We start from the raw sequence: 25,299 nt of genomic DNA on the forward strand, positions 1-25,299 counted from the left end.
CTGTGTTTTAGTATAAGAATATTTGTGTCCTACTCATTATAGGCTGCAGACGAGGCGAGGATTCTGACAGCGCATCCTTGGGGTATGACTGACAACGTGTCCTCAGTTGGGATTACCGACTGAGCATCCTCGGTGGATATGACTGCCAGCATGTCCTCAGTGGGTATGACTGATAGTGCATCCTCAGTGGCTATGACTGACAGCATGTCCTCAGTGAGTATGACTGACAGCATGTCCTCAGTGGGTATGACTGTCAGCGTGTCCTCAGTGGGGATGGCTGACAGTGTGTCCTCAGTGGGGATGACTGACAGCGTGTTCTCAGTGGGAATGACTGACAGCTTGTCCTCAGTGGGGTTGACTGACAGCGTGTCCTCAGTGGGGATAACTGACAGGGTGTCCTCAGTGGCTATGACTGACAGTGCGTCTTCAGTGGCTATGACTATCAGTGTGTCCTCAGTGGCTATGACTGTCAGCGCGTCCTCAGTGTCTATGACTGTCAGTGTGTCCTCAGTGTCTATGACTGTCAGTGCGTCCTCAGTGGCTATGACTGACAGAATGTCCTCAGTGAGTATGACTGACTGTTAGGGCTGGCGGAACGCACCAAATTATAAAGTAGTAGTAGGTGCGTTCGCAGCCCGGGGTCCACCGTGCAGAGGTGGCACACTGCTGCTAGAAAATGGCGGAAAAATAGAGCGGCGTAAAAACAGTCACACGTGGGTTACGTCACCCAATGTGAACAGGAGCGGACTCTGTTAATTCACAGAGCCGCGCAGCCGCTTAATGTGGATGTCGGAGCCTGTTTAACTCATAGAGCCCGGCCAAAGAGCGCACAGCAAGCGGCCACAGAACTCTACCCCAAGGACACGGGGTTAGAGTCCTTCTAGGCCCACTGAGCGCGCGGCTTTGCTGCCACGAGCGCCACTATAGACGCTGGCTATGGAGTGTGGAGCATGGGCACTGAGGTGTGCCGAGTCACTGTTGATGACTAATGCCTGACTCTGACCTACCTATGCCCAAGCCTGGGCGCTAGCAGGCTAGGCTGCACAACACATGCGTACCATGGGGTAGGGGTTTCATAATGAGTCAGTCACCAGAGATATTCATACGTGCATACACCACTCACTCCTTATAGTCTGAAAATACAGTCTATCCTAGCGCATGGCCGAGCGGCCATGCGAACCTTTTATAGCCGTGAGCGTCCGGGACCTTCCTGGCTTCTCGGATGGGCCAATCCGAACACGAGCAGGACCTGAGCACGTGACCTTCGATCTCCAATGGGAGATCACTCCACGGGCATGCTCAGTGGTCCGACAAGAGGACTTAGTCCCTGGAGAATCTCACTGCTGAGCAGCATGCATTGCCATAGCTGTGCCAGAGGTGGCAGCAGCAAGCAAACCCACGGAGCTGGTCTGGGCAGAGCGCCGGGACCGACGAGTTTGCTGAGCAACCTCCTCTGCGGCTGGAGAGGAATGGGAGACCGCCGGAAGTAAGGCTCGGGATTCCCGCTGTGCAGCGACAGGAACCCAACGCCTTACACTGACATCGTGTCCTCAGTGGGGATGGCTGACAGCGTGTCCTCAGTGGGGATGGCTGACAGCTTGTCCTCAGTGGGGATGACTAACAGCGTGTCCTCAGTGGGGATGACTGACAGCGTGTCCTCAGTGGGGATGACTGACAGCGTGTCCTCAGTGGGGATGACTGACAGCGTGTCCTCAGTGGGGATGACTGACAGCGTGTCCTCAGTGGGGATGACTGACAGCGTGTCCTCAGTGGGGATGACTGACAGCGTGTCCTCAGTGGCTATGACTGTCAGTGCTCCTCAGTGGCTATGACTGTATGACTGTCAGCGTGTCCTCAGTGTCTATGACTGTCAGCGTGTTCTCAGTGGCTATGACTGTCAGCGTGTCCTCAGTGGCTATGACTGTCAGCGTGTCCTCAGTGGCTATGACTGTCAGCGTGTCCTCAGTGGCTATGACTGTCAGCGTGTCCTCAGTGGCTATGACTGACAGCGTGTCCTCAGTGGCTATGACTGACAGTGTATTTTCAGTGGCCATGTCTGACAGCGTGTCTCAGTGGCTATGACTGACAGCGTGTCCTCAGTGGTTATGACTGACAACGTGTTTTCAGTGGCCATGACTAACAGCGTGTCCTCAGTTGCAATGACTGTCAGCATGTCCTCAGTGGGGACGGCTGACAGCGTGTCCTTAGTGGTGATGACTGACAGCGTGTCCTCAGTGGGGATGACTGACAGCGTGTCCTCAATGGCTATGACTGACAGCGTGTCCTCAGTGGCTACAACTGACAGCGTGTCCTCTGGCTGTGACTGTCAGTGCGTCATAGAATCGTAGAGTTGGAAGGAACCTCCTGGGCCATCTGGTCCAACCCCCTGCTCAAAGCAGGATTTGCTAAATCATCCCAGACAGATATCTGTCCAGCCTCTGTTTGAAGACTTCTATTGAAGAAGAACTCACCACCTCTCGTGGCATCCTGTTCCACACATTGATCACTCTAACTGTCAAAAAGATTTTTCTAATATCTAATCTGTGTCTCCTCCCATTCAGTTTCATCCCATTGCTTCTAGTCTTTCCTTGTGCAAATGAGAATAAAGATGATCCTTCTGCAATGTGACAGCCCTTGAGATATTTGTAGACATTTATTAATTCTCCTCTCCGTCTTCTCTTTTGCAAGCTAAACATTCCCAAATCCTGCAACCTTTTCTCATAAGAGAGGGTTTGCAGACCGGTCACCATTCTGGTCGCTCTTTTCTGAAATTGCTTCAGTTTGTTGATGTCTTTTTTAAAATGTGGCGCCCAAAACTGGACACAGTATTCCAGATGAGGTCTGACCATAGAGGAGTAGAGGGCAATAATGACTTCACGTGATCTAGACTGTATGCTTCTGTTAATACTTCCTAGAATTGCATTTGCCTTTTTTGCTGCTGCATCACACTGTTGACTCATATTCAGTCTGTGATCTATTAGTATACCTGTCTTTTTCACATGTGCTGTTGCTTAGCCCTATTCCTCCCATTTGCTCTTCTGGTGAAGGAAGGTAGTGAGGCTGATTACCAAACACCTGATCTGGTAGATGATGACTGGGTAACTGGAAATTCTGACTGGATATAAGGCAGCCGACGCCCTTCTGAGTCGCTGGTGATTTCTCTGCTGGATTCTAGGAGACCAGTCTGATTTCTGCTTCCCAAAGATAAGTTTTTGCTCTGCTATTGAACTTATTAGTTTTGTTTTGTTTACCTTGTTTTTTGGAGTTCAGCCATCCCCGGTCGGGGGTGTGCTGAGTTCCATTTTTGTCTCTGATCAGTTTGTCTCTTTGCTCTGTCTTCAGAATTTACCTGAGTGCTGATATAGTCTTTTTGAAGTCCTAGCGACTTCAGGGCCTGTTTTTCCTATCAAGACGGTTGGGACATTTTTTGGTAGGGTTTTTTATGGATTGCAGACAGCAGCTTTTCTATCCTGTCCTTTTTAGTTAGCTTGGGCCCCATCGTTTGCTCAACCTATCTTTCTTCTGTGTTAGTGTTTTCATCTTGCTTCACCGTCATTATATGTTGGGGGCTGCCTATTGCTTTGGGTTCTGCTCTGGGGCAGTTTAGATTTCCCTTTCTTTCTTTAGGCCTATTTAGTTCTCCGGCTGTGATCGAGGGGTCTAGGGCATCGTAGGAACCCCCCACGGCTACTGTTAGTTGTTGTGGATAGGATCAGGGGTCTGCAATCTGATAGCTACCAACCTCTCCGGTTTTCTGGACTTAGCTTGTATTTTTGTTTTTTCCTCCGGTGACTCATTCATAACATGAGCCCTGTGGTACCCCACTTGAGACATTCTTCCAACTGGATGTGCAGCGATTTACAACCACTCTTTGGGTCCGATCACTAAGCCAGTTATGAATCCACCTAACAGTTGCCTTGTCCATTCCATACTTAGTCATTTTTTCAATAAGGATTGTGTGAGATACTTTGTCAAATGCTTTGCTGAAGTCAAGATATACTATATCTACAGCATTTCCCTAATCCACCCAATCAGTGATTCTGTCATAGAAGGAAATTAAGTTAGTCTGACATGACTTATTAGTTACAAACCCATGCTGACTCTGTTTAATCACTTCATTCTTATCCAGGTACTGACATACATGTTGTTAATAATTTGTTCAAAGATCTTTCCTGGTATAGAAGTCAGACTCACCGGCCTATAGTTGCCTGAGTCCACCTTCTTCCCCTTTTTGAAGATAGGAACAACATTTGCTCTTCTCCAGTCTTCTGGGACTTTTCCTGTTCTCTACGAATTTTCAATGATTATGGAGAGCGGTTCAAAAATTTCTTCTGCTATCTCCTTCAATACTGTGGGGTGTAATTCATCTGGACCTGGAGACTTGAATTCATTTTAGGTTAGCTAAGTGTTTCCTCACTATATTTCTGTTTATAGATATCCTGGATTCTTCTATTCCCTTAATAGGACAGTGAAGAATACTGGATGTTACATTTCCTTTCTGAGAGAAAACGGATGCAAAATAGGAATTTAAAAGTTCGGCCTTCTCAACATCCTGTCTTACCATTTCATCATTTTCATCCTGTAAAAATCCTATAGCATCTTTGACTTTTCTTTTACTTTTGACATATCCCCAAAATCCTTTGTTATTGCTTTTGACGTCTCTTTAAAGCCTCAATTCATTGTCAGCTTTAGATAATCTGATTCGTGCCCTGCAGGTTCTGCAGGCAGCATTATATTCCTCTTTAGATATGCCTCCCTCTTTCCATTTTATAAACATATTTCTTTCTTCCTTTTTAGCATGTGCTTAAGTTCTGTGTTCATCCATCCTGGTTTCCTTAAATGCTTCCTATTCTCCCCTCTTTTCGGAATTGTTAACGATTTTGCTTTGAGAATTTCATTTTTCAAGATTTCCCATCCTTCCTGGACATTTTTGTCCTTAAGGATATCCAGCCATTAGATCCATCCAATCCTCTTTCTGAATCCCTTAAAATCTGCCTTTCTGAAATCTAACCTTGACGTCTGAGTCTTCACAGGTCTTCCGCCTCTAGTTATCCAAAATTCTAAAATAGCATGGTCGCTACCTCCTAGGGTCCCAGCCACTTTTACCTCCTCAACCATTTCCTCCCTGTTTATAAGGATTCGATCCAATGTAGCAGTTCCCCTTGTTTTCTCCCCTACCTTTTGGAAGATAAAGGCTACGTGCACACACTGCAGATTCGTCTGCGGATTCATATCTGCGGAACCGCAGGTAAAATGACCTGCGGATTGGCCTGCGGTTTTGCCCTGCGGTTTGCCACCTGGACAATGGAATAGGTGGCAAACCGCAGCAGAATCCGCAGAAACAATTGACATGCTGCGGAAAAAAAATGAAGCTTTTCCGCAGGTAAAAATCCGCAGCATGTGCACAGCAGAATGTTAATCCCATAGGATAATATGCTACTGTACACTGGCTGCAGAACTGCTGCAGTTCTGCTGCGGTCAAAACTGCAGCAGAAACGCAGCAAAAACCGCAGCGTGTGCACATACCCAAAGTTGTCAGCAAGAAAGGATAAGAATTTCCTTGACCTGTTAGTTTTGCCTGAGAGAGATTCCCAACAAATGTCTGGATAGTTGAAATCTCCCTTGACAACTGTCATATTTTTTATAGAAGTCAGCGATTTAATGCATAAAGAGTTCATCCATATCTTCAGCTTGCACAGGCGGCCTGTAGTAAATGCCTACAGTGGTGTCCTTTCCATTGTTCTGTCCTTGTATTCTTACCCAAACAGTTTCCACAGAACTCCCAGTCTCTGAAGCTTCAATCTCTGTGCAGATATACGTGTTTCTAACGTACAATGTGACACCTCCTCCTCATTTATCAAGTCTGTTTCTTGCAAATAAGTTGTATCCTTCTAGCCTTGTATTCCAATCATGTGTATTGTCCCACCAAGTTTCTGTGATTCCAATGACATCATATTTCTTTTCCTGCGTTAGTAGTTCCAATTCTCCTTGTTTGTTGCCCATGCATTGTGCATTAGTATAGAAACATTTTAGTTTGTGATTGGTTTCTCTTTCTCCAGTATTTTTATTATTTAGATTTTTTTGTCTTTGTTCTTTCCTCCCATTTCTAATAGCAGAATTCTCTATAGCATTTGTCAGGTGTATGGCTTTTCCTGGCCTTTTGCTTCCCTTCCCACATTGTCCTAGTTTAAAGCTCTCCTCATGAGTGTAGCAAGGCGACTTCCAAATACATGTTTTCCAGTCTTCGTAAGGTGCACCCCATCTCTAGCAAGTATTCCATCGTATGGGTAATTCACTCCGTGATCCAGAAATCCAAATCCTTGCTGACGACACCATCGGCGTAGCTAGTTGTTCACCTGCAGAATCTTATTCCACCTCCTTGTTCCATGACCATCCACTGGGAGGATGGAAGAGAAGACCACCTGCGCTCCCAGTTCTTTCACTTTCTTACTTACGTTTTCAAAGTCATTGCAGATGGTTTCCAGGTCGTTTCTTGCTGTGTCATTTGTCCCCACATGTATTAGCAGGAATGGGTAGTCATCAGTAGGTCTGAAGAGTCCTGATATCCTGTCAGAAACATCTTTAATTTTTGCACCTGGAAGACAGCACATTTCTCTTGAGGTTATATCCGGTCTGCAGTGGATATGACTGACAGCGGTCTCTATTTCTCTCAACAGGGAATCCCCCATGACCACAATCTCCATTTCTTCTTCAGAACATTTTTCTTTCTCCATCCAGGACGACTGTGAAGGCGTACGAAGTTGCTGTTTGTGGGCAAAGTCTTATCCTGATGTATTTCTTCATCGTTTTCCTGCGTGAGAGCCTGGTACTGGTTCCTGAGCAGTATGGGCGGTGACTGCCTCCCGATCCGCCTGCTTCTCTGGGTCACATGTTTCCTTTCCTCTCTTTCTTCAGGTGCACTTCGAATTTCTTCTCTTTCTGTAACATGAAGAGATAATTCTGCTCTGTCTAAAAACTCTTCACCTTCCTTAATGATCTTCAATGTAGCTAACCTCTCTTCGAGATTTTGGAACTTTTCCTCCAACAGGGAAGCAAGCTTGCATTTGTGGCATGTGAAGTTTGGCTTTTCCACTGGAAAGTCTGTGAACATGTAGCAAGAAATGCAGCTCACCATATGGCTCCTGGCCTCTTCCATATAGTTATTGTTAAAGAGATTTCAAAGCGATGAAAAATGAGCCAAAATTTTTGGCTTACCGATTTCCTCTTTTCTGCTGCAACGACCAAAATCCAGTGATCGTTGAGCTCGCGGAGACTCTTCACTTATCCCAGAAGGCACTGGGAATATGCAAATTATCTCCTCAGGACTCTTCCCCAGAGGCTATGATTGTCAGCTCTTTCTCAGTGGCTATGACTGACAGCGTGTCGTCAGTGGGGATGACTGACAGTGTGTTTTCAGTGGCCATGTCTGACAGCGCATCCTCAGTGGCTATGACGGTCAGCGCGTCCTAAGTGGCTATGACTGACAGCGCATCCATAGTGGGTATGACTGACAGCGTTCCTCAGTGGGTCTGACTGTCAGCGCGTCCTCAGTGGCTATGACTGACAGCATGTCCTTAGTGGCTATGACTGACAGCGTGTCCTCAGTGGCTATGACTGTCAGCGCGTCCTCAGTGGGAATGACTGACTGCGTGTCCTCAGTGGGTATGACTAACTGCGTGTCCTCAGTGGGAATGACTGACTGCGTGTCCTCAGTGGGTATGACTGTCAACGTGTCCTCAGTGGGGATGGCTGAAAGCGTGTCCTCAGTGGGGATGGCTGACAGCGTGTCCTCAGTGGGGATGGCTGACAGCGTGTCCTCAGTGGGGATGGCTGACAGCGTGTCCTCAGTGGGTATGTCTGACAGCGTGTCAGTGGGGATGACTGACAGCGTGTCCTCAGTGGCTATGACTGACAGCATGTCCTCTGGCTATGACTGTCAGCGCGTCCTCAGTGGCTATGATTGTCAGCATGTTCTCAGTGGCTATGACTGACAGCGTGTCCTCAGTGGATATGACTGACAGCGTGTCCTCAGTGGCCTTGACTGACAGCGCGTCCTCAGTGGCTATGACTGACAATGCGTCCTCAGTGGCTATGACTGACAGCACGTCCTCATTGGCTATAACTGACAGCGCGTCCTCAGTGGCTATGATTGACAGCTTGTCCTCAGTGGCTATGACTGTCAGCATGTCCTCAGTGGCTATGACTGACAGCGTATCCTCAGTGGGGATGACTAACAGCATGTCCTCAGTGGCTATGACGGTCAGCGCATCCTAAGTGGCTATGACAGTCAGCGCGTCCTCAAAGGCTATGACTGACAGCGCCCCCATAGTGGGTGTGACTGAAAGCATGTCCTCAGTGGCTATGAATGACAGCGCGTTCTCAGTGGCTATGACTGACAGCGTGTCCTCAGTGGCTATGACTGTCAGCGCGTCCTCAGTGGCTATGACTGTCAGCGCGTCCTCAGTGGCTATGACTCAGCGCGTCCTCAGTGGCTATGACTGTCAACGCGTCCTCAGTGGCTATGACTGACAGCATGTCCTCAGTGGGTATGACTGACAGCGTGTCTTTAGTGGGTATGACTGTCAACATGTCCTCAGTGGGGATGGCTGACAGCGTGTCCTCAGTGGGGATGACTGACAGCGTGTCCTCAGTGGGGATAACTGACAGCGTGTCTTCAGTGGCGATGACTGACAGCGTGTTCCCTGGCTGTGACGGTCAGCGCATCCTCAGTTGCTATGATTGTCAGCACGTTCTCAGTGGCTATGACTGATAGTGTGTCCTCAGTGACTATGATTGACAACGTGTTTTCAGTGGCCATGACTGACAGCGCGTCCTCAGTGGCTATGACTGACAGCGCGTCATCAGTGGCTGTGACTGACAGCGTGTCCTCAGTGGCCATGACTGACAGCGTGTCCTCAGTGGCCATGACTGACAGCGTGTCCTCAGTGGCCATGACTGACAGCGTGTCCTCAGTGGCCATGACTGACAGCGTGTCCTCAGTGGCCATGACTGTCAGCACGTCCTCAGTGGCTATGACTGACAGCGTGTTTTCAGTGACCATGACTGACAGCATGTCCTCAGTGGCTATGACTGTCAGCGCATCTTCAGAGGCTATGACTGACAGTGCGTCCTCAGTGGCTATGACTGACAGCGCGTCCTCAGTGGCTATGACTGACAGCGCATCCTCAGTGGCTATGACTGACAGCGCGTCCTCAGTGGCTATAACTTACAGCGCGTCCCCAGTGGCTATGACTGACAGCTCATCCACAGTGGGAATGACTGACAGCTTGTCCTCAGTGGCTATGACTGTCACCATGTCCTCAGTGGCTATGACTGACAGCGTGTTTTCAGTGGCCATGACTGACGGCGTGTCCTCGGTGGCTATGACTGTCAGCGCATATTCAGAGGCTATGACTGACAGCGTGTCCTCAGTAGTCATGACTGACAGCGTGCCCTCAGTGGCTATGACTGTCAGCATGTCATCAGTAGCTATGACTGACAGTGTGTTTTCAGTGGCCATGACTGCCAGCGTGTCCTCAGTGGCTGTGACTGACAGCGTGTCCTCAGTGGCAATGACTGACAGCGTGATTTCAGCGACTTTGACTGACAACGTCTTCAATGGCTATGACTGTCAGCACGTCCTCAGTGGCTATGACTGTCTGCGCGTCCTCAGTTGGTTTGACTGACAGCGTGTCTTCAGTGGCTATGACTGTCAGCATGTCCTCAGTGGGTATGGCTGACAGCGTGTCCTCAGTGGGGATGACTGACAGCGTGTCCTCAGTGGGGATGACTGACAGCATGTCCTCAGTGGCTATGACTGACAGTGTGTCCTCAGTGGCTATGACTGACAGCATGTCCTCTGGCTGTGACTGTCAGCGCGTTCTCAGTGGCTATGACTGACAGTGCGTCCTCAGTGGCTATGACTGACATCGCGTCCTTAGTGGCTGTAACTGGGAGCCCGTCCTCAGTGACTATGACTGACAGCTTGTCCTCAGTGGGTATGACTGACAGCGTGTCCTCAGTGGGTATGACTGTCAGCATGTCCTCAGTGGGTATGGCTGACAGCGTGTCCTCAGTGGGGATGGCTGACAGTGTGTCCTCAGTGGAGATGGCTGACAGCGTGTCCTCAGTGGGGATGACTGACAGCGTGTCCTCAGTGGGAAAGAATGTCAGCAGGTCCTCAGTGGGGATGGCTGACAGTGTGTCCTCAGTGGGAAAGAATGTCAGCATGTCCTCAGTGGGGATGGCTGACAGCGTGTCCTCAGTGGGGATGGCTGACAGCATGTCCTCAGTGGGTATGACTGACAGCATGTCCTGTGGCTATGATTGTCAGCACGTTCTCAGTGGCTAAAACTGACAGCGCATCCTCAATGGCTATGATTGACAGCTTGTCCTCAGTGGCTATGACTGTCAGCTTGTCCTCAGTAGCTATGACTGACAGCGTGTCCTCAGTGACTATGATTGACAGCGTATCCTCAGTGGGGATGACTGACAGCATGTCCTCAGTGGCTATGACTGACAGTGTGTTTTCAGTGGCCATGTCTGACAGCGCGTCCTCAGTGGCTATGACGGTCAGCGCGTCCTCAGTGGCTATGACAGTCAGCGCGTCCTCAGTGGCTATGACTGTCAGCGCGTCCTCAGTGGCTATGACTGTCAGCGCATCCTCAGTGGCTATGACTGACAGCATGTCCTCAGTGGCTATGACTGTCAGCGCGTCCTCAGTGGCTATGACTGTCAGCGCGTCCTCAGTGGCTATGACTGTCAGCGCATCCTCAGTGGCTATGACTGACAGCATGTCCTCAGTGGCTATGACTGACAGCGTGTCCTCAGTGGCTATGACAGTCAGCGCGTCCTCAGTGGCTATGACAGTCAGCGCGTCCTCAGTGGCTATGACTGTCAGCGCGTCCTCAGTGGCTATGACTGTCAGCGCATCCTCAGTGGCTATGACTGACAGCATGTCCTCAGTGGCTATGACTGACAGCACATTCTCAGTGGCTGTGACTGACAGCGCATCCTCAGTGGCTATAACTGACAGCGCGTCCTCAGTGGCTATGACTGACAGTGTGTCCTCAGTGGGTATGACTGACAGCGTGTCCTCAGTGGCTATGACTGACAGTGTGTCCTCAGTGGCTATAACCTACAGCGCGTCCTCAGTGGCTATGATTGACAGCTTGTCCTCAGTGGCTGAGACTGTCAGCTTGTCCTCAGTGGCTATGACTGACAGCGTATCCTCAGTGGGGATGACTGACAGCATGTCCTCAGTGGCTATGACTGACAGTGTGTTTTCAGTGGCCATGTCTGACAGCGCGTCCTCAGTGGCTATGACGGTCAGCGCGTCCTAAGTGGCTATGACTGTCAGCGCGTCCTCAGAGGCTATGACTGAAAGCGCGCCCATAGTGGGTATGACTGACAGCGTGTCCTCAGTGGGTATAACTGACAGCGCGTCCTCAGTGGCTATGACTGACAGCGTGTCCTCAGTGGGGATGACTGACAGCGTGTCCTCAGTGGGGATGACTGACAGCGTGTCCTCAGTGGGGATAACTGACAGCGTGTCCTCAGTGGCGATGACTGACAGCGTGTCCTCTGGCTGTGACGGTCAGCGCATCCTCAGTTGCTATGATTGTCAGCACGTTCTCAGTGGCTGTTACTGATAGTGTGTCCTCAGTGACTATGATTGACAACGTGTTTTCAGTGGCTATGACTGACAGCGCGTCCTCAGTGGCTATGACTGACAGCGTGTCCTCAGTGGCCATGACTGACAGCGTGTCCTCAGTGGCCATGACTGAAAGCGTGTCCTCAGTGGCCATGACTGTCAGCACGTCCTCAGTGGCTATGACTGACAGCGCGTCCTCAGTGGCTATGACTGACAGCGTGTCCTCAGTGGCCATGACTGACAGCGTGTCCTCAGTGGCCATGACTGAAAGCGTGTCCTCAGTGGCCATGACTGTCAGCACGTCCTCAGTGGCTATGACTGACAGCGTGTTTTCAGTGACCATGACTGACAGCATGTCCTCAGTGGCTATGACTGTCAGCGCATCTTCAGAGGCTATGACTGACAATGCGTCCTCAGTGGCTATGACTGACAGCGCGTCCTCAGTGGCTATGACTGACAGCGCATCCTCAGTGGCTATGACTGACAGCGCGTCCCCAGTGGCTATGACTGACAGCTCGTCCACAGTGGGAATGACTGACAGCTTGTCCTCAGTGGCTATGACTGTCACCATGTCCTCAGTGGCTATTACTGACAGCGTGTTTTCAGTGGCCATGACTGACGGCGTGTCCTCGGTGGCTATGACTGTCAGCGCGTCTTCAGAGGCTATGACTGACAGCGTGTCCTCAGTAGTCATGACTGACAGCGTGTCCTCAGTGGCTATGACTGTCAGCATGTCATCAGTAGCTATGACTGACAGTGTGTTTTCAGTGGCCATGACTGCCAGCGTGTCCTCAGTGGCTGTGACTGACAGCGTGTCCTCAGTGGCAATGACTGACAGCGTGATTTCAGCGGCTTTGACTGACAACGTCTTCAATGGCTATGACTGTCAGCACGTCCTCAGTGGCTATGACTGTCAGCGCGTCCTCAGTTGGTTTGACTGACAGCGTGTCTTCAGTGGCTATGACTGTCAGCATGTCCTCAGTGGGTATGGCTGACAGCGTGTCCTCAGTGGGGATGACTGACAGCGTGTCCTCAGTGGGGATGACTGACAGCATGTCCTCAGTGGCTATGACTGACAGCGTGTCCTCAGTGGCTATGACTGACAGCGTGTCCTCAGTGGCTATGACTGACAGCATGTCCTCAGTGGCTATGACTGACAGTGCGTCCTCAGTGGCTATGACTGACATCGCGTCCTCAGTGGCTGTAACTGGCAGCCCGTCCTCAGTGACTATGACTGACAGCTTGTCCTCAGTGGGTATGACTGACAGCGTGTCCTCAGTGGGTATGACTGTCAGCATGTCCTCAGTGGGTATGGCTGACAGCGTGTCCTCAATGGGGATGGCTGACAGCGTGTCCTCAGTGGGGATGGCTGACAGCGTGTCCTCAGTGGGTATGACTGACAGCGTGTCCTCAGTGGGTATGACTGTCAGCATGTCCTCAGTGGGTATGGCTGACAGCGTGTCCTCAATGGGGATGGCTGACAGCGTGTCCTCAGTGGGGATGGCTGACAGCGTGTCCTCAGTGGGGATGGCTGACAGCATGTCCTCAGTGGGGATGACTGACAGCGTGTCCTCAGTGGGAAAGAATGTCAGCATGTCCTCAGTGGGGATGGCTGACAGTGTGTCCTCAGTGGGAAAGAATGTCAGCATGTCCTAAGTGGGGATGGCTGACAGCGTGTCCTCAGTGGGGATGGCTGACAGCATGTCCTCAGTGGGTATGACTGACAGCGTGTCCTCAGTGGGGATGACTGACAGCGTGTCCTCAGTGGCTATGACTGACAGCATGTCCTGTGGCTATGATTGTCAGCATGTTTTCAGTGGCTAAAACTGACAGCGCATCCTCAATGGCTATGATTGACAGCTTGTCCTCAGTGGCTATGACTGTCAGCTTGTCCTCAGTGGCTATGACTGACAGCGTGTCCTCAGTGACTATGACTGACAGCGTATCCTCAGTGGCTATGAATGACAGCGCGTTCTCAGTGGCTATGACTGACAGCGTGTCCTCAGTGGCTATGACTGACAGCGTGTCCTCAGTGGCTATGACTGTCAGCGCGTCCTCAGTGACTATGACTGTCAGCGCGTCCTCAGTGGCTATGACTGTCAGCATGTCCTCAGTGGGTAGGACTGACATCGTGTCCTCAGTGGGGATGACTGACAGCGTGTCCTCAGTGGGGATGACTGACAGCGTGTCCTTAGTGGGGATGACTGACAGCGTGTCCTCAGTGGGGATAACTGATAGCGTGTCCTCAGTGGGGATAACTGACAGCGTGTCCTCAGTAGCTATGATTGTCAGCACGTTCTCAGTGGCTGTGACTGACAGCGAGTCCTCAGTGGCCATGATTGACAACGTGTTTTCAGTGGCTATGACTGACAGCGCGTCCTCAGTGGCTATGACTGACAGCACATCCTCAGTGGCTATGACTGACAGCGCGTCCTCAGTGGCTATAACTGACAGCACGTCCTCAGTGGCTATGACTGACAGCATGTCCTCAGTGGGTATGACTGACAGCGTGTCCTCAATGGGTATGACTGTCAGCGTGTCCTCAGTGGGAATGGCTGACAGCGTGTCCTCAGTGGGGATGACTGACGGCGTGTCCTCAGTGGGGATAACTGACGGCGGGTCCTCAGTGAGGATAACTGACAGCATGTCCTCAGTAGCTATGACTGACAGCGTGTCCTCAGTGGCTATGACTGACAGCGTGTCCTCTGGCTGTGACTGTCAGCGCGTCCTCAGTGGCTGTGATTGTTAGCACGTTTTCAGTGGCTATGACTGACAGCGTGTCCTCTGTGGCTATGACTGTCAGCGTGTCCTCAGTGACCATGACTGTCAGCCCGTCCTCAGTGGCTTTGACTGACAGCACGTCCTCAGTAGCTATGACTGACAACACGTCCTCAGTGGCTTTGACTGACAGCTTGTCCTCAGTGGCTATAACTGACAGCTTGTCCTCAGTGGCTATGACTGTCACCACGTCCTTAGTGGCTATGACTGATAGTGTGTTTTCAGTGGCCATGACTTACAGCGTGTCCTCAGTGGCTATGACTGTCAGCGCGTCTTCAGAGGCTATGACTGACAGCGTGTCCTCAGTGGCTATGATTGACAAAGTGTTTTCAGTGGCCATGAATGACAGCATGTCCTCAGTGGCTATGACTGACAGCACATCCTCAGTGGCTATGACTGACAGCGCGTCCTCAGTGGCTATAACTGACAGCGCGTCCTCAGTGGCTATGACTGACAGCGTGTCCTCAGTGGCTATGTCTGACAGCATGTCCTCAGTGGGTATGACTGACAGCGTGTCCTCAATGGGGATGGCTGACAGCATGTCCTCAGTGGGGATGGCTGACAGCGTGTCCTCAGTGGGGATAACTGACAGCATGTCCACAGTAGCTATGACTGACAGCGTGTCCTCAGTGGCTATGACTGACAGGGTGTCCTCAGTGGCTATGACTGACCGTGTCCTCTGGCTGTGACTGTCAGCGAGTACTCAGTGGCTATGATTGACAGCATGTCTTCTGGCTGTGACTGTCAGCGCGTCCTCAGTGGCTGTGATTGTTAGCACGTTCTCAGTGGCTATGACTGACAGCGCGTCCTCAGTGGCTTTGACTGACATCGCGTCCTCAGTGGCTATAACTGACAGCGCGTCCCCAGTGGCTATGACTGACAGCTCCTCCACAGTGGGAATGACTGACAGCTTGTCCTCAGTGGCTATGACTGTCACCACGTCCTCATTGGCCATGACTGACAGCGTGTCCTCAGTGGCTATGACTGTCAGCGCGTCTTCAGAGGCCATGACTGACAGTGTGTCCTCAGTGGCCATGACTGACAGCGTGTCCTCAGTGGCTATGACTGTCAGCAAGTCCTCAGTGGCTATAACTGACAGCGTGTTTTCAGTGGCCATGACTGACGGCGTGTCCTCTGGCTATGATTGTCAGCGCGTCCTCAGTGGCTATAACTGGCAGCCCGTCCTCAGTGGCTATGACTGTCAGCCTGTCCTCAGTGGCCATGACTTACAGCGTGTCCTCAGTGGCTATGACTCTCAGCAGTCCTCAGTGGCTATGATTGACAGCGTCTTTTCAGTGGCCATGACTGACAGCGTGTCCTCAGTGGCTATGACTGTCGGTGCGTCCTCAGAGGCTATGACTGACAACGTGTCCTCAATGGCCATGACTGACAGCGTGATTTCAGTGGCTAAGACTGTCAGTGTGTCCTCAGTGGGTATGACTGACAGCGTGTCCTCAATAGGTATGACTGTCAGCTTGTCCTCAGTGGCTATGACTTACAGCGTGTCCTCAGTGGCCATGACTGACAGCGTGTTTTCAGTGACTATGACGGACAGCGTGTCTTCAGTGGCTATGACTGTCAGCGCGTCCTCAGTGGCTATGACTGACAGCATGTCCTCAGTGGGTATGACTGACAGCGTGTCCTCAGTGGGTATGACTGACAGCGTGTCCTCATTGGGTATGACTGTCAGCGTGTCCTCAGTGGGGATGGCTCACAGCGTGTCCTCATTGGGGATGACTGACAGCGTATCCTCAGTGGGGATGATTGACAGCGTTTCCTCAGTGGGGATGATTGACAGCGTTTCCTTAGTGGCTATGACTGACAGCCCGTTCTCAGTGGCCATGACTGACATCGTGTCCTCAGTGGCTATGACTGACAGCGCGTCTTCAGTGGCTATGACTGTCAACGCATCCTCAGTGGCTACGACTGACAGCATGACCTCAGTGGGTATGACTGTCAGCAAGGCCTCAGTGGGGATGGCTGACAGCGTGTCCTCAGTGGGGATGACTGACAGCGTGTCCTCTGGCTGTGACTGTCAGCGCGTCCTCAGTGGCTATGATTGTCAGCGCGTTCTCAGTGGCTATGGCTGACAGCGTGTCCTCAGTGGCTATGACTGACAGCGTGTCCTCAGTGGCTATGACTGATAGCGTATCCTCAGTGGCTATGACTGTCAGCGCGTCTTCAGAGGCTATGACTGACAGTGTGTCCTCAGTGGCCATGACTGACAGCGTGTCCTCAGTGGCTATGACTGTCAGCAAGTCCTCAGTGGCTATAACTGACAGCGTGTTTTCAGTGGCCATGAGTGACGGCGTGTCCTCTGGCTATGATTGTCAGCGCGTCCTCAGTGGCTATAACTGGCAGCCCGTCCTCAGTGGCTATGACTGTCAGCCTGTCCTCAGTGGCCATGACTTACAGCGTGTCCTCAGTGGCTATGACTCTCAGCAGTCCTCAGTGGCTATGATTGACAGCGTCTTTTCAGTGGCCATGACTGACAGCGTGTCCTCAGTGGCTATGACTGTCGGTGCGTCCTCAGAGGCTATGACTGACAACGTGTCCTCAATGGCCATGACTGACAGCGTGATTTCAGTGGCTAAGACTGTCAGTGTGTCCTCAGTGGGTATGACTGACAGCGTGTCCTCAATAGGTATGACTGTCAGCTTGTCCTCAGTGGCTATGACTTACAGCGTGTCCTCAGTGGCCATGACTGTCAGCTTGTCCTCAGTGGCTATGACTTACAGCGTGTCCTCAGTGGCCATGACTGACAGCGTGTTTTCAGTGACTATGACGGACAGCGTGTCTTCAGTGGCTATGACTGTCAGCGCGTCCTCAGTGGCTATGACTGACAGCATGTCCTCAGTGGGTATGACTGACAGCGTGTCCTCAGTGGGTATGACTGACAACGTGTCCTCATTGGGTATGACTGTCAGCGTGTCCTCAGTGGGGATGGCTGACAGCGTGTGCTCATTGGGGATGACTGACAGCGTATCCTCAGTGGGGATGATTGACAGTGTTTCCTCAGTGGGGATGGCTGACAGCGTGTCCTCATTGGGGATGACTGACAGCGTTTCCTCAGTGGGGATGATTGACAGCGTTTCCTCAGTGGGGATGATTGACAGCGTTTCCTCAGTGGCTATGACTGACAGCCCGTTCTCAGTGGCCATGACTGTCAACGCATCCTCAGTGGCTACGACTGACAGCATGACCTCAGTGGGTATGACTGTCAGCAAGGCCTCAGTGGGGATGGCTGACAGCGTGTCCTCAGTGGGGATGACTGACAGCGTGTCCTCTGGCTGTGACTGTCAGCGCGTCCTCAGTGGCTATGATTGTCAGCGCGTTCTCAGTGGCTATGGCTGACAGCGTGTCCTCAGTGGCTATGACTGACAGCGTGTTCTCAGTGGCTATGACTGATAGCGTATCCTCAGTGGAGATGACTGGCAGCTCGTGCTCAGTGTCGATGACTGACAGCTTGTCCTCAGTGGCTGTGACTGACACCGTGTCCTTAGTGGGTATGACTGTAATTGATCAGATAGGTTTAGCAGACGCTGGAGGAGAGGGAGGAGGAGCCTTGAGTCTCTCTTTTAGTTACTGCTGACCACCAAACGGAGCACTCGCACCCCTACTGCTCCTCTCCTTACTGGAGACACTGTCCTACAAGAGGCCAGGAAGGTAGCTGAAAGGAAAGGAAACACGTGACACTAAATACCCCAACAAGCTGCCCTAAAGCCCTGGTTGCCGCAACCTCTGTTTGGTGACCGGCACCCTGTATGACTGCATTGGCGGCATTAAAGGCCAGCCTTGATTTTTCTTTGATTTCCCATTTCCTTCCAGAAGTTACAGCATAGATTGTGTATCTGTTATCAAACGTCGGAAGTCTTTTTATTGTAAGATGATGATAAAATGCATATTCTTTGGCAGATGGAGACATGACTCGGCGAGCCAACATACTAATCACAGAACTGTTTGATACAGAACTTATCGGAGAGGGGGCATTGCCTAGCTATGAACATGCACAGCATAATCTTATGCAGGTAAATGGAAAAAATAATATGTTTGGCATTCTCCCTATCTACATTAGGTCCAAAATATGGCTCTGGTTTTTGGAAACGTCTTTATTGCAGCAGATGCTTTGTGTTCCTCTTACTTGACTCCAATTTCCCTGCATAACCATGGATTACAATTATTACCAGGCTAGTTGCCTGAAATTGTGTGTAGAGAACCCAGCAGCGTCCTGCATACTGTAATTCACGGTATGGAGTAAGCTCCTCGGGGCGGCATTGGGAGGAGAAAACAGGAAAGCTGAGCTGCGGCTGCTGTATTGATTTATTAGGAGGTGAATCCACACAGAATTATCAATCTATTTACAACCCCAATTCAAAAAAAGGTTGGGATGCTGTGTTATAGATAAAGAAAAGAAGAATTCAGTGATTAGGACGTGTCTTATCGCCATTATTTATTCACAACAGGACACAGATCAGAAGTTGAATGTTGGACGTTTTACCATTTCACTTGAAAAAATTACCTAATTAAGTAATTAATGACAGCAGCATATTTCTAAAAAGTTGTGCCCGGGCCGTGTCCACCATTGTGTAGTTTCCCATCTTCTTATTACATCAGTCTGTAAACATCTGGGAGTTGAGGAGACAATTGCTGGAGTTTTGGGAGAGGAATGTTGTCCCGTTCTTGTCTGATGTAGGATTCTTGTTGCTCACAGTTTGGGGTCTTTGCTGGATTTTTGTTTCATAATGCACCAAATGTTTTCTATTGATGAAAGGTCTGGACTGCGGGCGTCCCGTCCATCACCAGAACTCTTCTGTGGAGCCATGCTGCTGTGATGGATGCAGTATGGGTGTTCTGCTCTCTTAATAGGGCAAAGAATGTTTTATTATGTGCTGGGTTATTATAACACCATCTAGTGGTGGCTGAATTTATAGCAGTGTTTTTGATAGCATTATATAGTCTGTGCCTTTATCAGAAGCAATGCACTATGGGATTGAAGCAGTGCTTGTGGGAAGGAAGCAATGTATTCTGGGATGAAAAAGGGCCATTTTGCTTCTGTGGATCTCATAGGATGCACATGTTATTTTGTCCTCCTGTGTAACCTTTGTTTTTCCTGCAACTTCTCTACTTGAGTTACTACCTGGCTAAAGCATATCTGGTGAGAGTCAGTGTTTTCTTGCAATGCAGTGATTCAGAGAGTTATTTACTGCCTAGCAGCCAAGAGATGTCATTAACCCTTTAGTTGCCAGTTCGCAGTAAATATAATCACAAACTAATGTATTCCTATGTAATGTTTGCATCACAATGTACACTTCTGTGATTGTGTTAGCTGTGATCATCTGCCCAATACTTATGCATGTTATTTGTATTCCTTGTAGTTTTACCGCGCATGTTCTATACTCTTCACAAATAAACAAGTTAGACTACAGAGAACAGTCTGCTTATTTGGAAGACAGAGCTGTGGTTTATACTGTATGCAGGATTGCACATCGTGTCAGCGTGCCTGAAGGCGGAATAATGGGGTTTAGCATTGTCATGCTGAAATATACAAGGCCTTCCCTGAAAGAAGTGATGTCTGGATGGAGCATACTGTATGTCATTCTAACGCCTCTATATAATGCTCAGCATTGATAAAACCTTTATAGATGTACAGTACAGACCAAAAGTTTGCACACACCTTCTCATACAAAGAGTTTTCTTTATTTTCATGACTATTAGAATTGTAGATTCACTCTGAAGGCCTCAAAACTATGAATTAACACATGTGGAATTATATAAATAACAAAAAAGTGTGAAACAACTGAAAATACTGTATGTCTTATACTCTAGGTTCTTCAAAGTAACCACCTTTTGCTTTGATTACTGTTATGAATGAGTCACCGGAGGAGGAGAAAACAAAAATACAAGCTAAGTCCAGAAAACCGGAGAGGTTGGTAGCTATCAGATTGCAGACCCCTGATCCTATACACCACAACTAACAGTAGCCGTGGGGGGTTCCTACGGTGCCCTAGACCCCTCGTCACAGCCGGAGAACTACATAAGCCTAAAGAAGGAAAGGGGAAATCTAAACTGCCCCAGAGCAGACCCCAAAGCAATAGAAAGCCCCCAACATGTATTGTCGGTGAAAAACAGATGAAAACACAAACACAGACAGAAAGACAGGCTGAGCAAACGATGAGGCCCAACTAACTAGATAGGACAGAAAAGATGCTGGCTGCAATCCGCAAAAAACCCTACCAAAAATGTCCCAACCGTCTGATAGGGAAAAACATTCCCTGAAGTCGCTAGACTTCAAAATCACTATATCAGCACTCAGGTATATTCTGAAAACAGAGCAAAGAGATCAACTGATCAGAGACAAAAATGGAATTCAGCCAGTCCCAACCAGGACTGGCTGAATACAAACACTAAGGAAACCAGACAAAATCTCATGGAATAATAGCAGGGCAAAAACTTAGCTTTTAGTAGACAGGAACTAAGCTGGATGCAAGAGCTCAGAGCAGAAAGGATCACCAGCAGCCCTGCAGGGCGTCGGCTGCCTTATATCCACTCAGAAATTCCAGATGTCCAATCACACTCCGCCTGTTCAGATGACAGGTTCTTCCCATCCCAATCAATTTCACTACCTCTCTTCACCAGCAGAGGGAGTTCATCAGACATCAAAGGTGAAGGGGAGAATGAACTTACAACAGATTTCTGCTTTGCACACTCTTGGCATTCTCTTGATGAGCTTCAAGAGGTAGTCACCGGAAATGGTTTTCACTTCACAGGTGTGCCCTGTCAGGTTTAATAAGTGGGATTTCTTGCCTTATAAATGGGGTTGGGATCATCAGTTGTGTTGTGCAGAAATCTCGTGGATTCACAGCTGATAGTCCTACTGAATAGACTGTTAGATATTTCACCCACGTCAGGGTTCCTATATGGCTGTTTCTCCAGGCTGCAGACATCCACTCACTCCTCAGGGACTCTCAGACGCTGGCTGCCAATCAGGTCCCAGCATTCACCCTTGTGACCTATCCTGGCCACCTTTATATGGTTCGTAGCCATGCCCACTGGGTCACATGGCTATGACCTCATCACAGGTCCTTCACACACTTACAAAGCCTTTTACTATAGGCGTTTTCAGACACACCCCTGGGTGGATTTATAGGTAACCAGGACCCGCCCATCTCTCTAGTTACCTGAAGACTTCTCCCTTACACTTAGAAACAACACCTCAGCAATGATATTGCTTATCACACATACACAAGTCTCCATCTCAAAGCCACCCACTTTGAGATACATAACTGTTATGAATGGGAAACCGAGGAGGAAAAACAAGACAAAAAGCTGAGTCTCAGAAAACCAGAGAAGTTGGTAACTATGCAGATTGCAGATCCCTGATCTTAACCGCACAACTAGAAGCAGTCGTGGAGCGTTCCTACGTTGGTCCTAGATGCCTCATCACAACCGGAGAACTACATAAGCCTAAAGAAGGAAAAGAGGAAAACTAACTGCCCCAGAGCAGACCCCAAAGGAAAGACAGCCCCCCACATGTATTGACGGTGAAAAGATGAAAATACAAACAAAGGCAGGAAAATAGGCTGAGCAAACGATGGGGCCCGGCTAACTAAAATGGACAGAAAAGGAAAGACACTGTCTGCAATCTGCCAAAAACAACCTACAAAAATATTGTCTAACACTTCTGATAGCAAAATTAACCCTGAATTCACTAGACTTCTAAACCTATATCAGCACTCTGAAATATTCTGAGACAGAGCAAAAAAGAGGCCAATCTAATAAGGGCCAAAAAGCAGATTGGCAAATACTGATTAATAGGAGTGGAATTTCAGCCTAGCCCCAGCAGGGGCAGGCTGCTTACACAACAAACTGAATTGACCAACAAGTGCAAGTGTGAACATTAGCAAAAAACAGACTTAACTTGAGAAGACTGGAAGAGAGCTGAAGTCCAGGACCTGAGAAGCAGACTGAATCACCAGCACCCGGATAGGGCGTCGGCTGTCTTATATCCAGTCTGATACTCCAGAGATCCAATCATTATCTTCCTCATCAGGTGGCGGATCACTACCACTTAAACCAACCACACTACCTCCTGTCACCACTAGAGGGAGAACGGAAGGGGAACTCTCAACTGGTGGAGCAGAAAATGAATTCATGAGAGTACCCCCCCCCTTGAGGAGGGGTCACCGAACACTCATCCATGCCACCAGGCCGATCAGGATGGGCCCGGTGAAAAGCACGAACCAATTTATTGGCATGAATATCAGAGGCAGAGACCCAAGAACTATCCTCCTGGCCATAACCCTTCCATTTGACTAAATACTGGAGTCTCCGTCTAACCAATTGAGAATCCAATATTTTGTCTACCTCATATTCCACATTGCCTTTAACCAATACAGGCTCAGGAGGTGCCGCCACAGGAACTACTGGCTCAATAAACCTCTTCAACAGTGACTTGTGAAATACGTTATGGATTTTGAACGTAACTGGAAGAGCCAATCGAAAAGAAACAGGATTAAGAATCTCCAAAATCTTATAAGGTCCAATAAATCTTGGCTTAAATTTTGGAGATGAAACCTTCATAGGAATATTCTTAGACGACAGCCAAACCATATCACCCACTTTAAACCGGGGACCAATGGTCCTACGCCAGTTGGAAAAACGCTGGGCCTTTTCCTGAGAGAGTGACAACTTATCCACCACTTGGTCCCATATCTGCTGCATTCTCACAACCACAGTGTCCACACCTGGGCAGGACAAAGATTCCACTTGCCCTGAAGAGAATCGAGGATGAAACACAAAATTACAGAAAAAGGGTGACATCAGAGTGGCAGAACTAGCTCTATTGTTCAGCGCAAATTCGGCCAAGGGCAAAAATGAGACCCAATCATCTTGATCAGCAGATATAAAACATCTTAGATAAGACTCCAGGGTCTGGTTTGTTCTCTCAGTCTGCCCATTGGTCTGGGAATGAAACGCGGAGGAGAAGGATAACTGAATTCCCAGATTGGAACAAAAGGCTTTCCAAAATCTGGAAACAAACTGGACCCCTCTATTGGACACAATGCACTCAGGAATCCCGTGTAGCCGAACCACCTGTTGTAAAAACAAGGGTACCAACTTAGCGGAAGATGGCAACTTTGGGAGTGGTAAAAGATGGACCATCTTCGAAAATCTATCACAAATCACCCAGATAACAGTCATTCTCTGAGAGACAGGAAGATCAGAAATAAAATCCATTGAGATATGGTTCCATGGCCTCTTGGGCACCGGCAGGGGTATCAGCAACCCACTAGAACGAGAACAGGGTTTAGACCGAGAACAAGTCCTACAGGACTGTACAAAATTCCTAACATCACGAGATAAGGCAGGCCACCAAAAAGACTGACTCACCAAATCTCTGGTACCAAAAATACCCGGATGACCAGCCAATGCGGAGCAATGGACTTCAGACATCACTCTCTTTCTCCACTGGTCAGAAACATACAATCTTCCCATAGGGCAACGCTCAGGTTTGTCCTCCTGAAATTCCTCCAGAGCGCGTCTCAAATCGGGCAAAATGGCAGAAAGAACTACCCCCTCACCTAGGATAGTAGTAGGCTCGATCACATTAAGAGAATCAGCAAAGAAACTCCTAGAAAGGGCGTCTGCCTTAACATTCTTAGTGCCCGGGAGAAAAGAGACCACAAAATTAAAACGCGTGAAAAACAAGGCCCATCTAGCCTGTCTAGGATTCAAGCGTTTGGCCGACTCCAGATAAATCAGATTCTTGTGATCGGTGAGGACCACAAATTGATGTCTAGCTCCCTCCAACCAATGTCTCCACTCCTCAAATGCCCATTTCATGGCCAACAATTCCCGATTCCCCAAGTCACAGTTGCGTTCAGATGGGGAAAACTTTCGAGAAAAGAAAGCACAGGGATTCATCTTAGAAGTCACAGGGTCTTTTTTTGGGACAACACAGCTCCTGCACCAATCTCAGAAGCATCCACCTCCACTTGAAATGGAATTGAGACATCAGGTTGCCGTAAAACTGGAGCTGAAGTAAATCTCCGCTTAAGCTCCTGAAATGCTGAGACAGCCTCAGGAGATCAATTCAGCACATCAGCTCCCTTCTTGGTCAGATCAGTCAGTGGTTTGACAATACTAGAAAAATTACCTATAAATTTTCGATAGAAATTATTAAACCCCAAAAACTTCTGGAGAGCCTTCAAAGAAGTAGGCTGAAGCCAATCATAAATGGCCTGTACCTTGGCCGGGTCCATTTCAATAGTCGATGGAGACAAGATAAATCCCAAAAATGAAATCCTCTGTACACCAAAGAGGCACTTCGATCCCTTAACAAACAGGGAATTCTCCCTCAAAATCCGGAACACAGTCCGGACATGTTCCACATGGGAATCCCAATCACTAGAAAATATCAAAATATCATCCAGATAGATGATCAAAAACTTATCCACAAAGTCTCGGAAAATATCATTCATAAAGGATTGGAAGACAGAAGGGGCATTAGAGAGCCAAAAAAGGCATCACCAGGTACTCAAAATGTCCCTCCGGAGTATTAAACGCCGTCTTCCATTCATCCCCATGCTTAATGCGAATAAGATTATACGTCCCCCTGAGGTCAAGCTTAGTAAACCAGCAGGCACTCTTAACTCTGGAGAATAAATCAGACATCAGAGGTAACGGGTACTGATATTTAACCGTCATCTTGTTAAGGGAGCGATAATCAATACACGGTCTTAATGAACCATCTTTCTTGGCCATAAAGAAAAACCAGTGCCTAACGGTGACGAGGATGGTCTAATATGACCCTTCTCCAATGACTCCTTAATATAGGATCGCATAGCATCATGTTCGGGTACAGATAA

General features: G+C 49.0%; 1 protein-coding gene across 5 annotated transcripts in view; it reads left to right on the forward strand.

Annotated features, from left to right (window-relative positions):
• The window catches only part of LOC141088006 (protein arginine N-methyltransferase 7-like), a 235,930-nt gene that overhangs the window by 79,814 nt on the left and 130,817 nt on the right, over positions 1-25,299 (forward strand). For 4 of the 5 annotated variants that reach the window (XM_073573838.1, XM_073573840.1, XM_073573839.1 and 1 more), the window contains one exon: positions 18,347-18,459. In XM_073573838.1, the coding sequence (XP_073429939.1) occupies positions 18,347-18,459 (113 nt within the window). Of the gene's footprint in view, positions 1-6,800; positions 6,916-18,346; positions 18,460-25,299 lie in introns of those variants that run through there. The other variant, XM_073573841.1, reaches the window with a different exon arrangement.

Source organism: Dendrobates tinctorius, unplaced genomic scaffold (assembly GCF_039654945.1).
Source record: "Dendrobates tinctorius isolate UK_male_01 unplaced genomic scaffold, ASM3965494v1 ptg000037l, whole genome shotgun sequence".
NCBI classification, from domain to species: domain Eukaryota; kingdom Metazoa; phylum Chordata; class Amphibia; order Anura; family Dendrobatidae; genus Dendrobates; species Dendrobates tinctorius.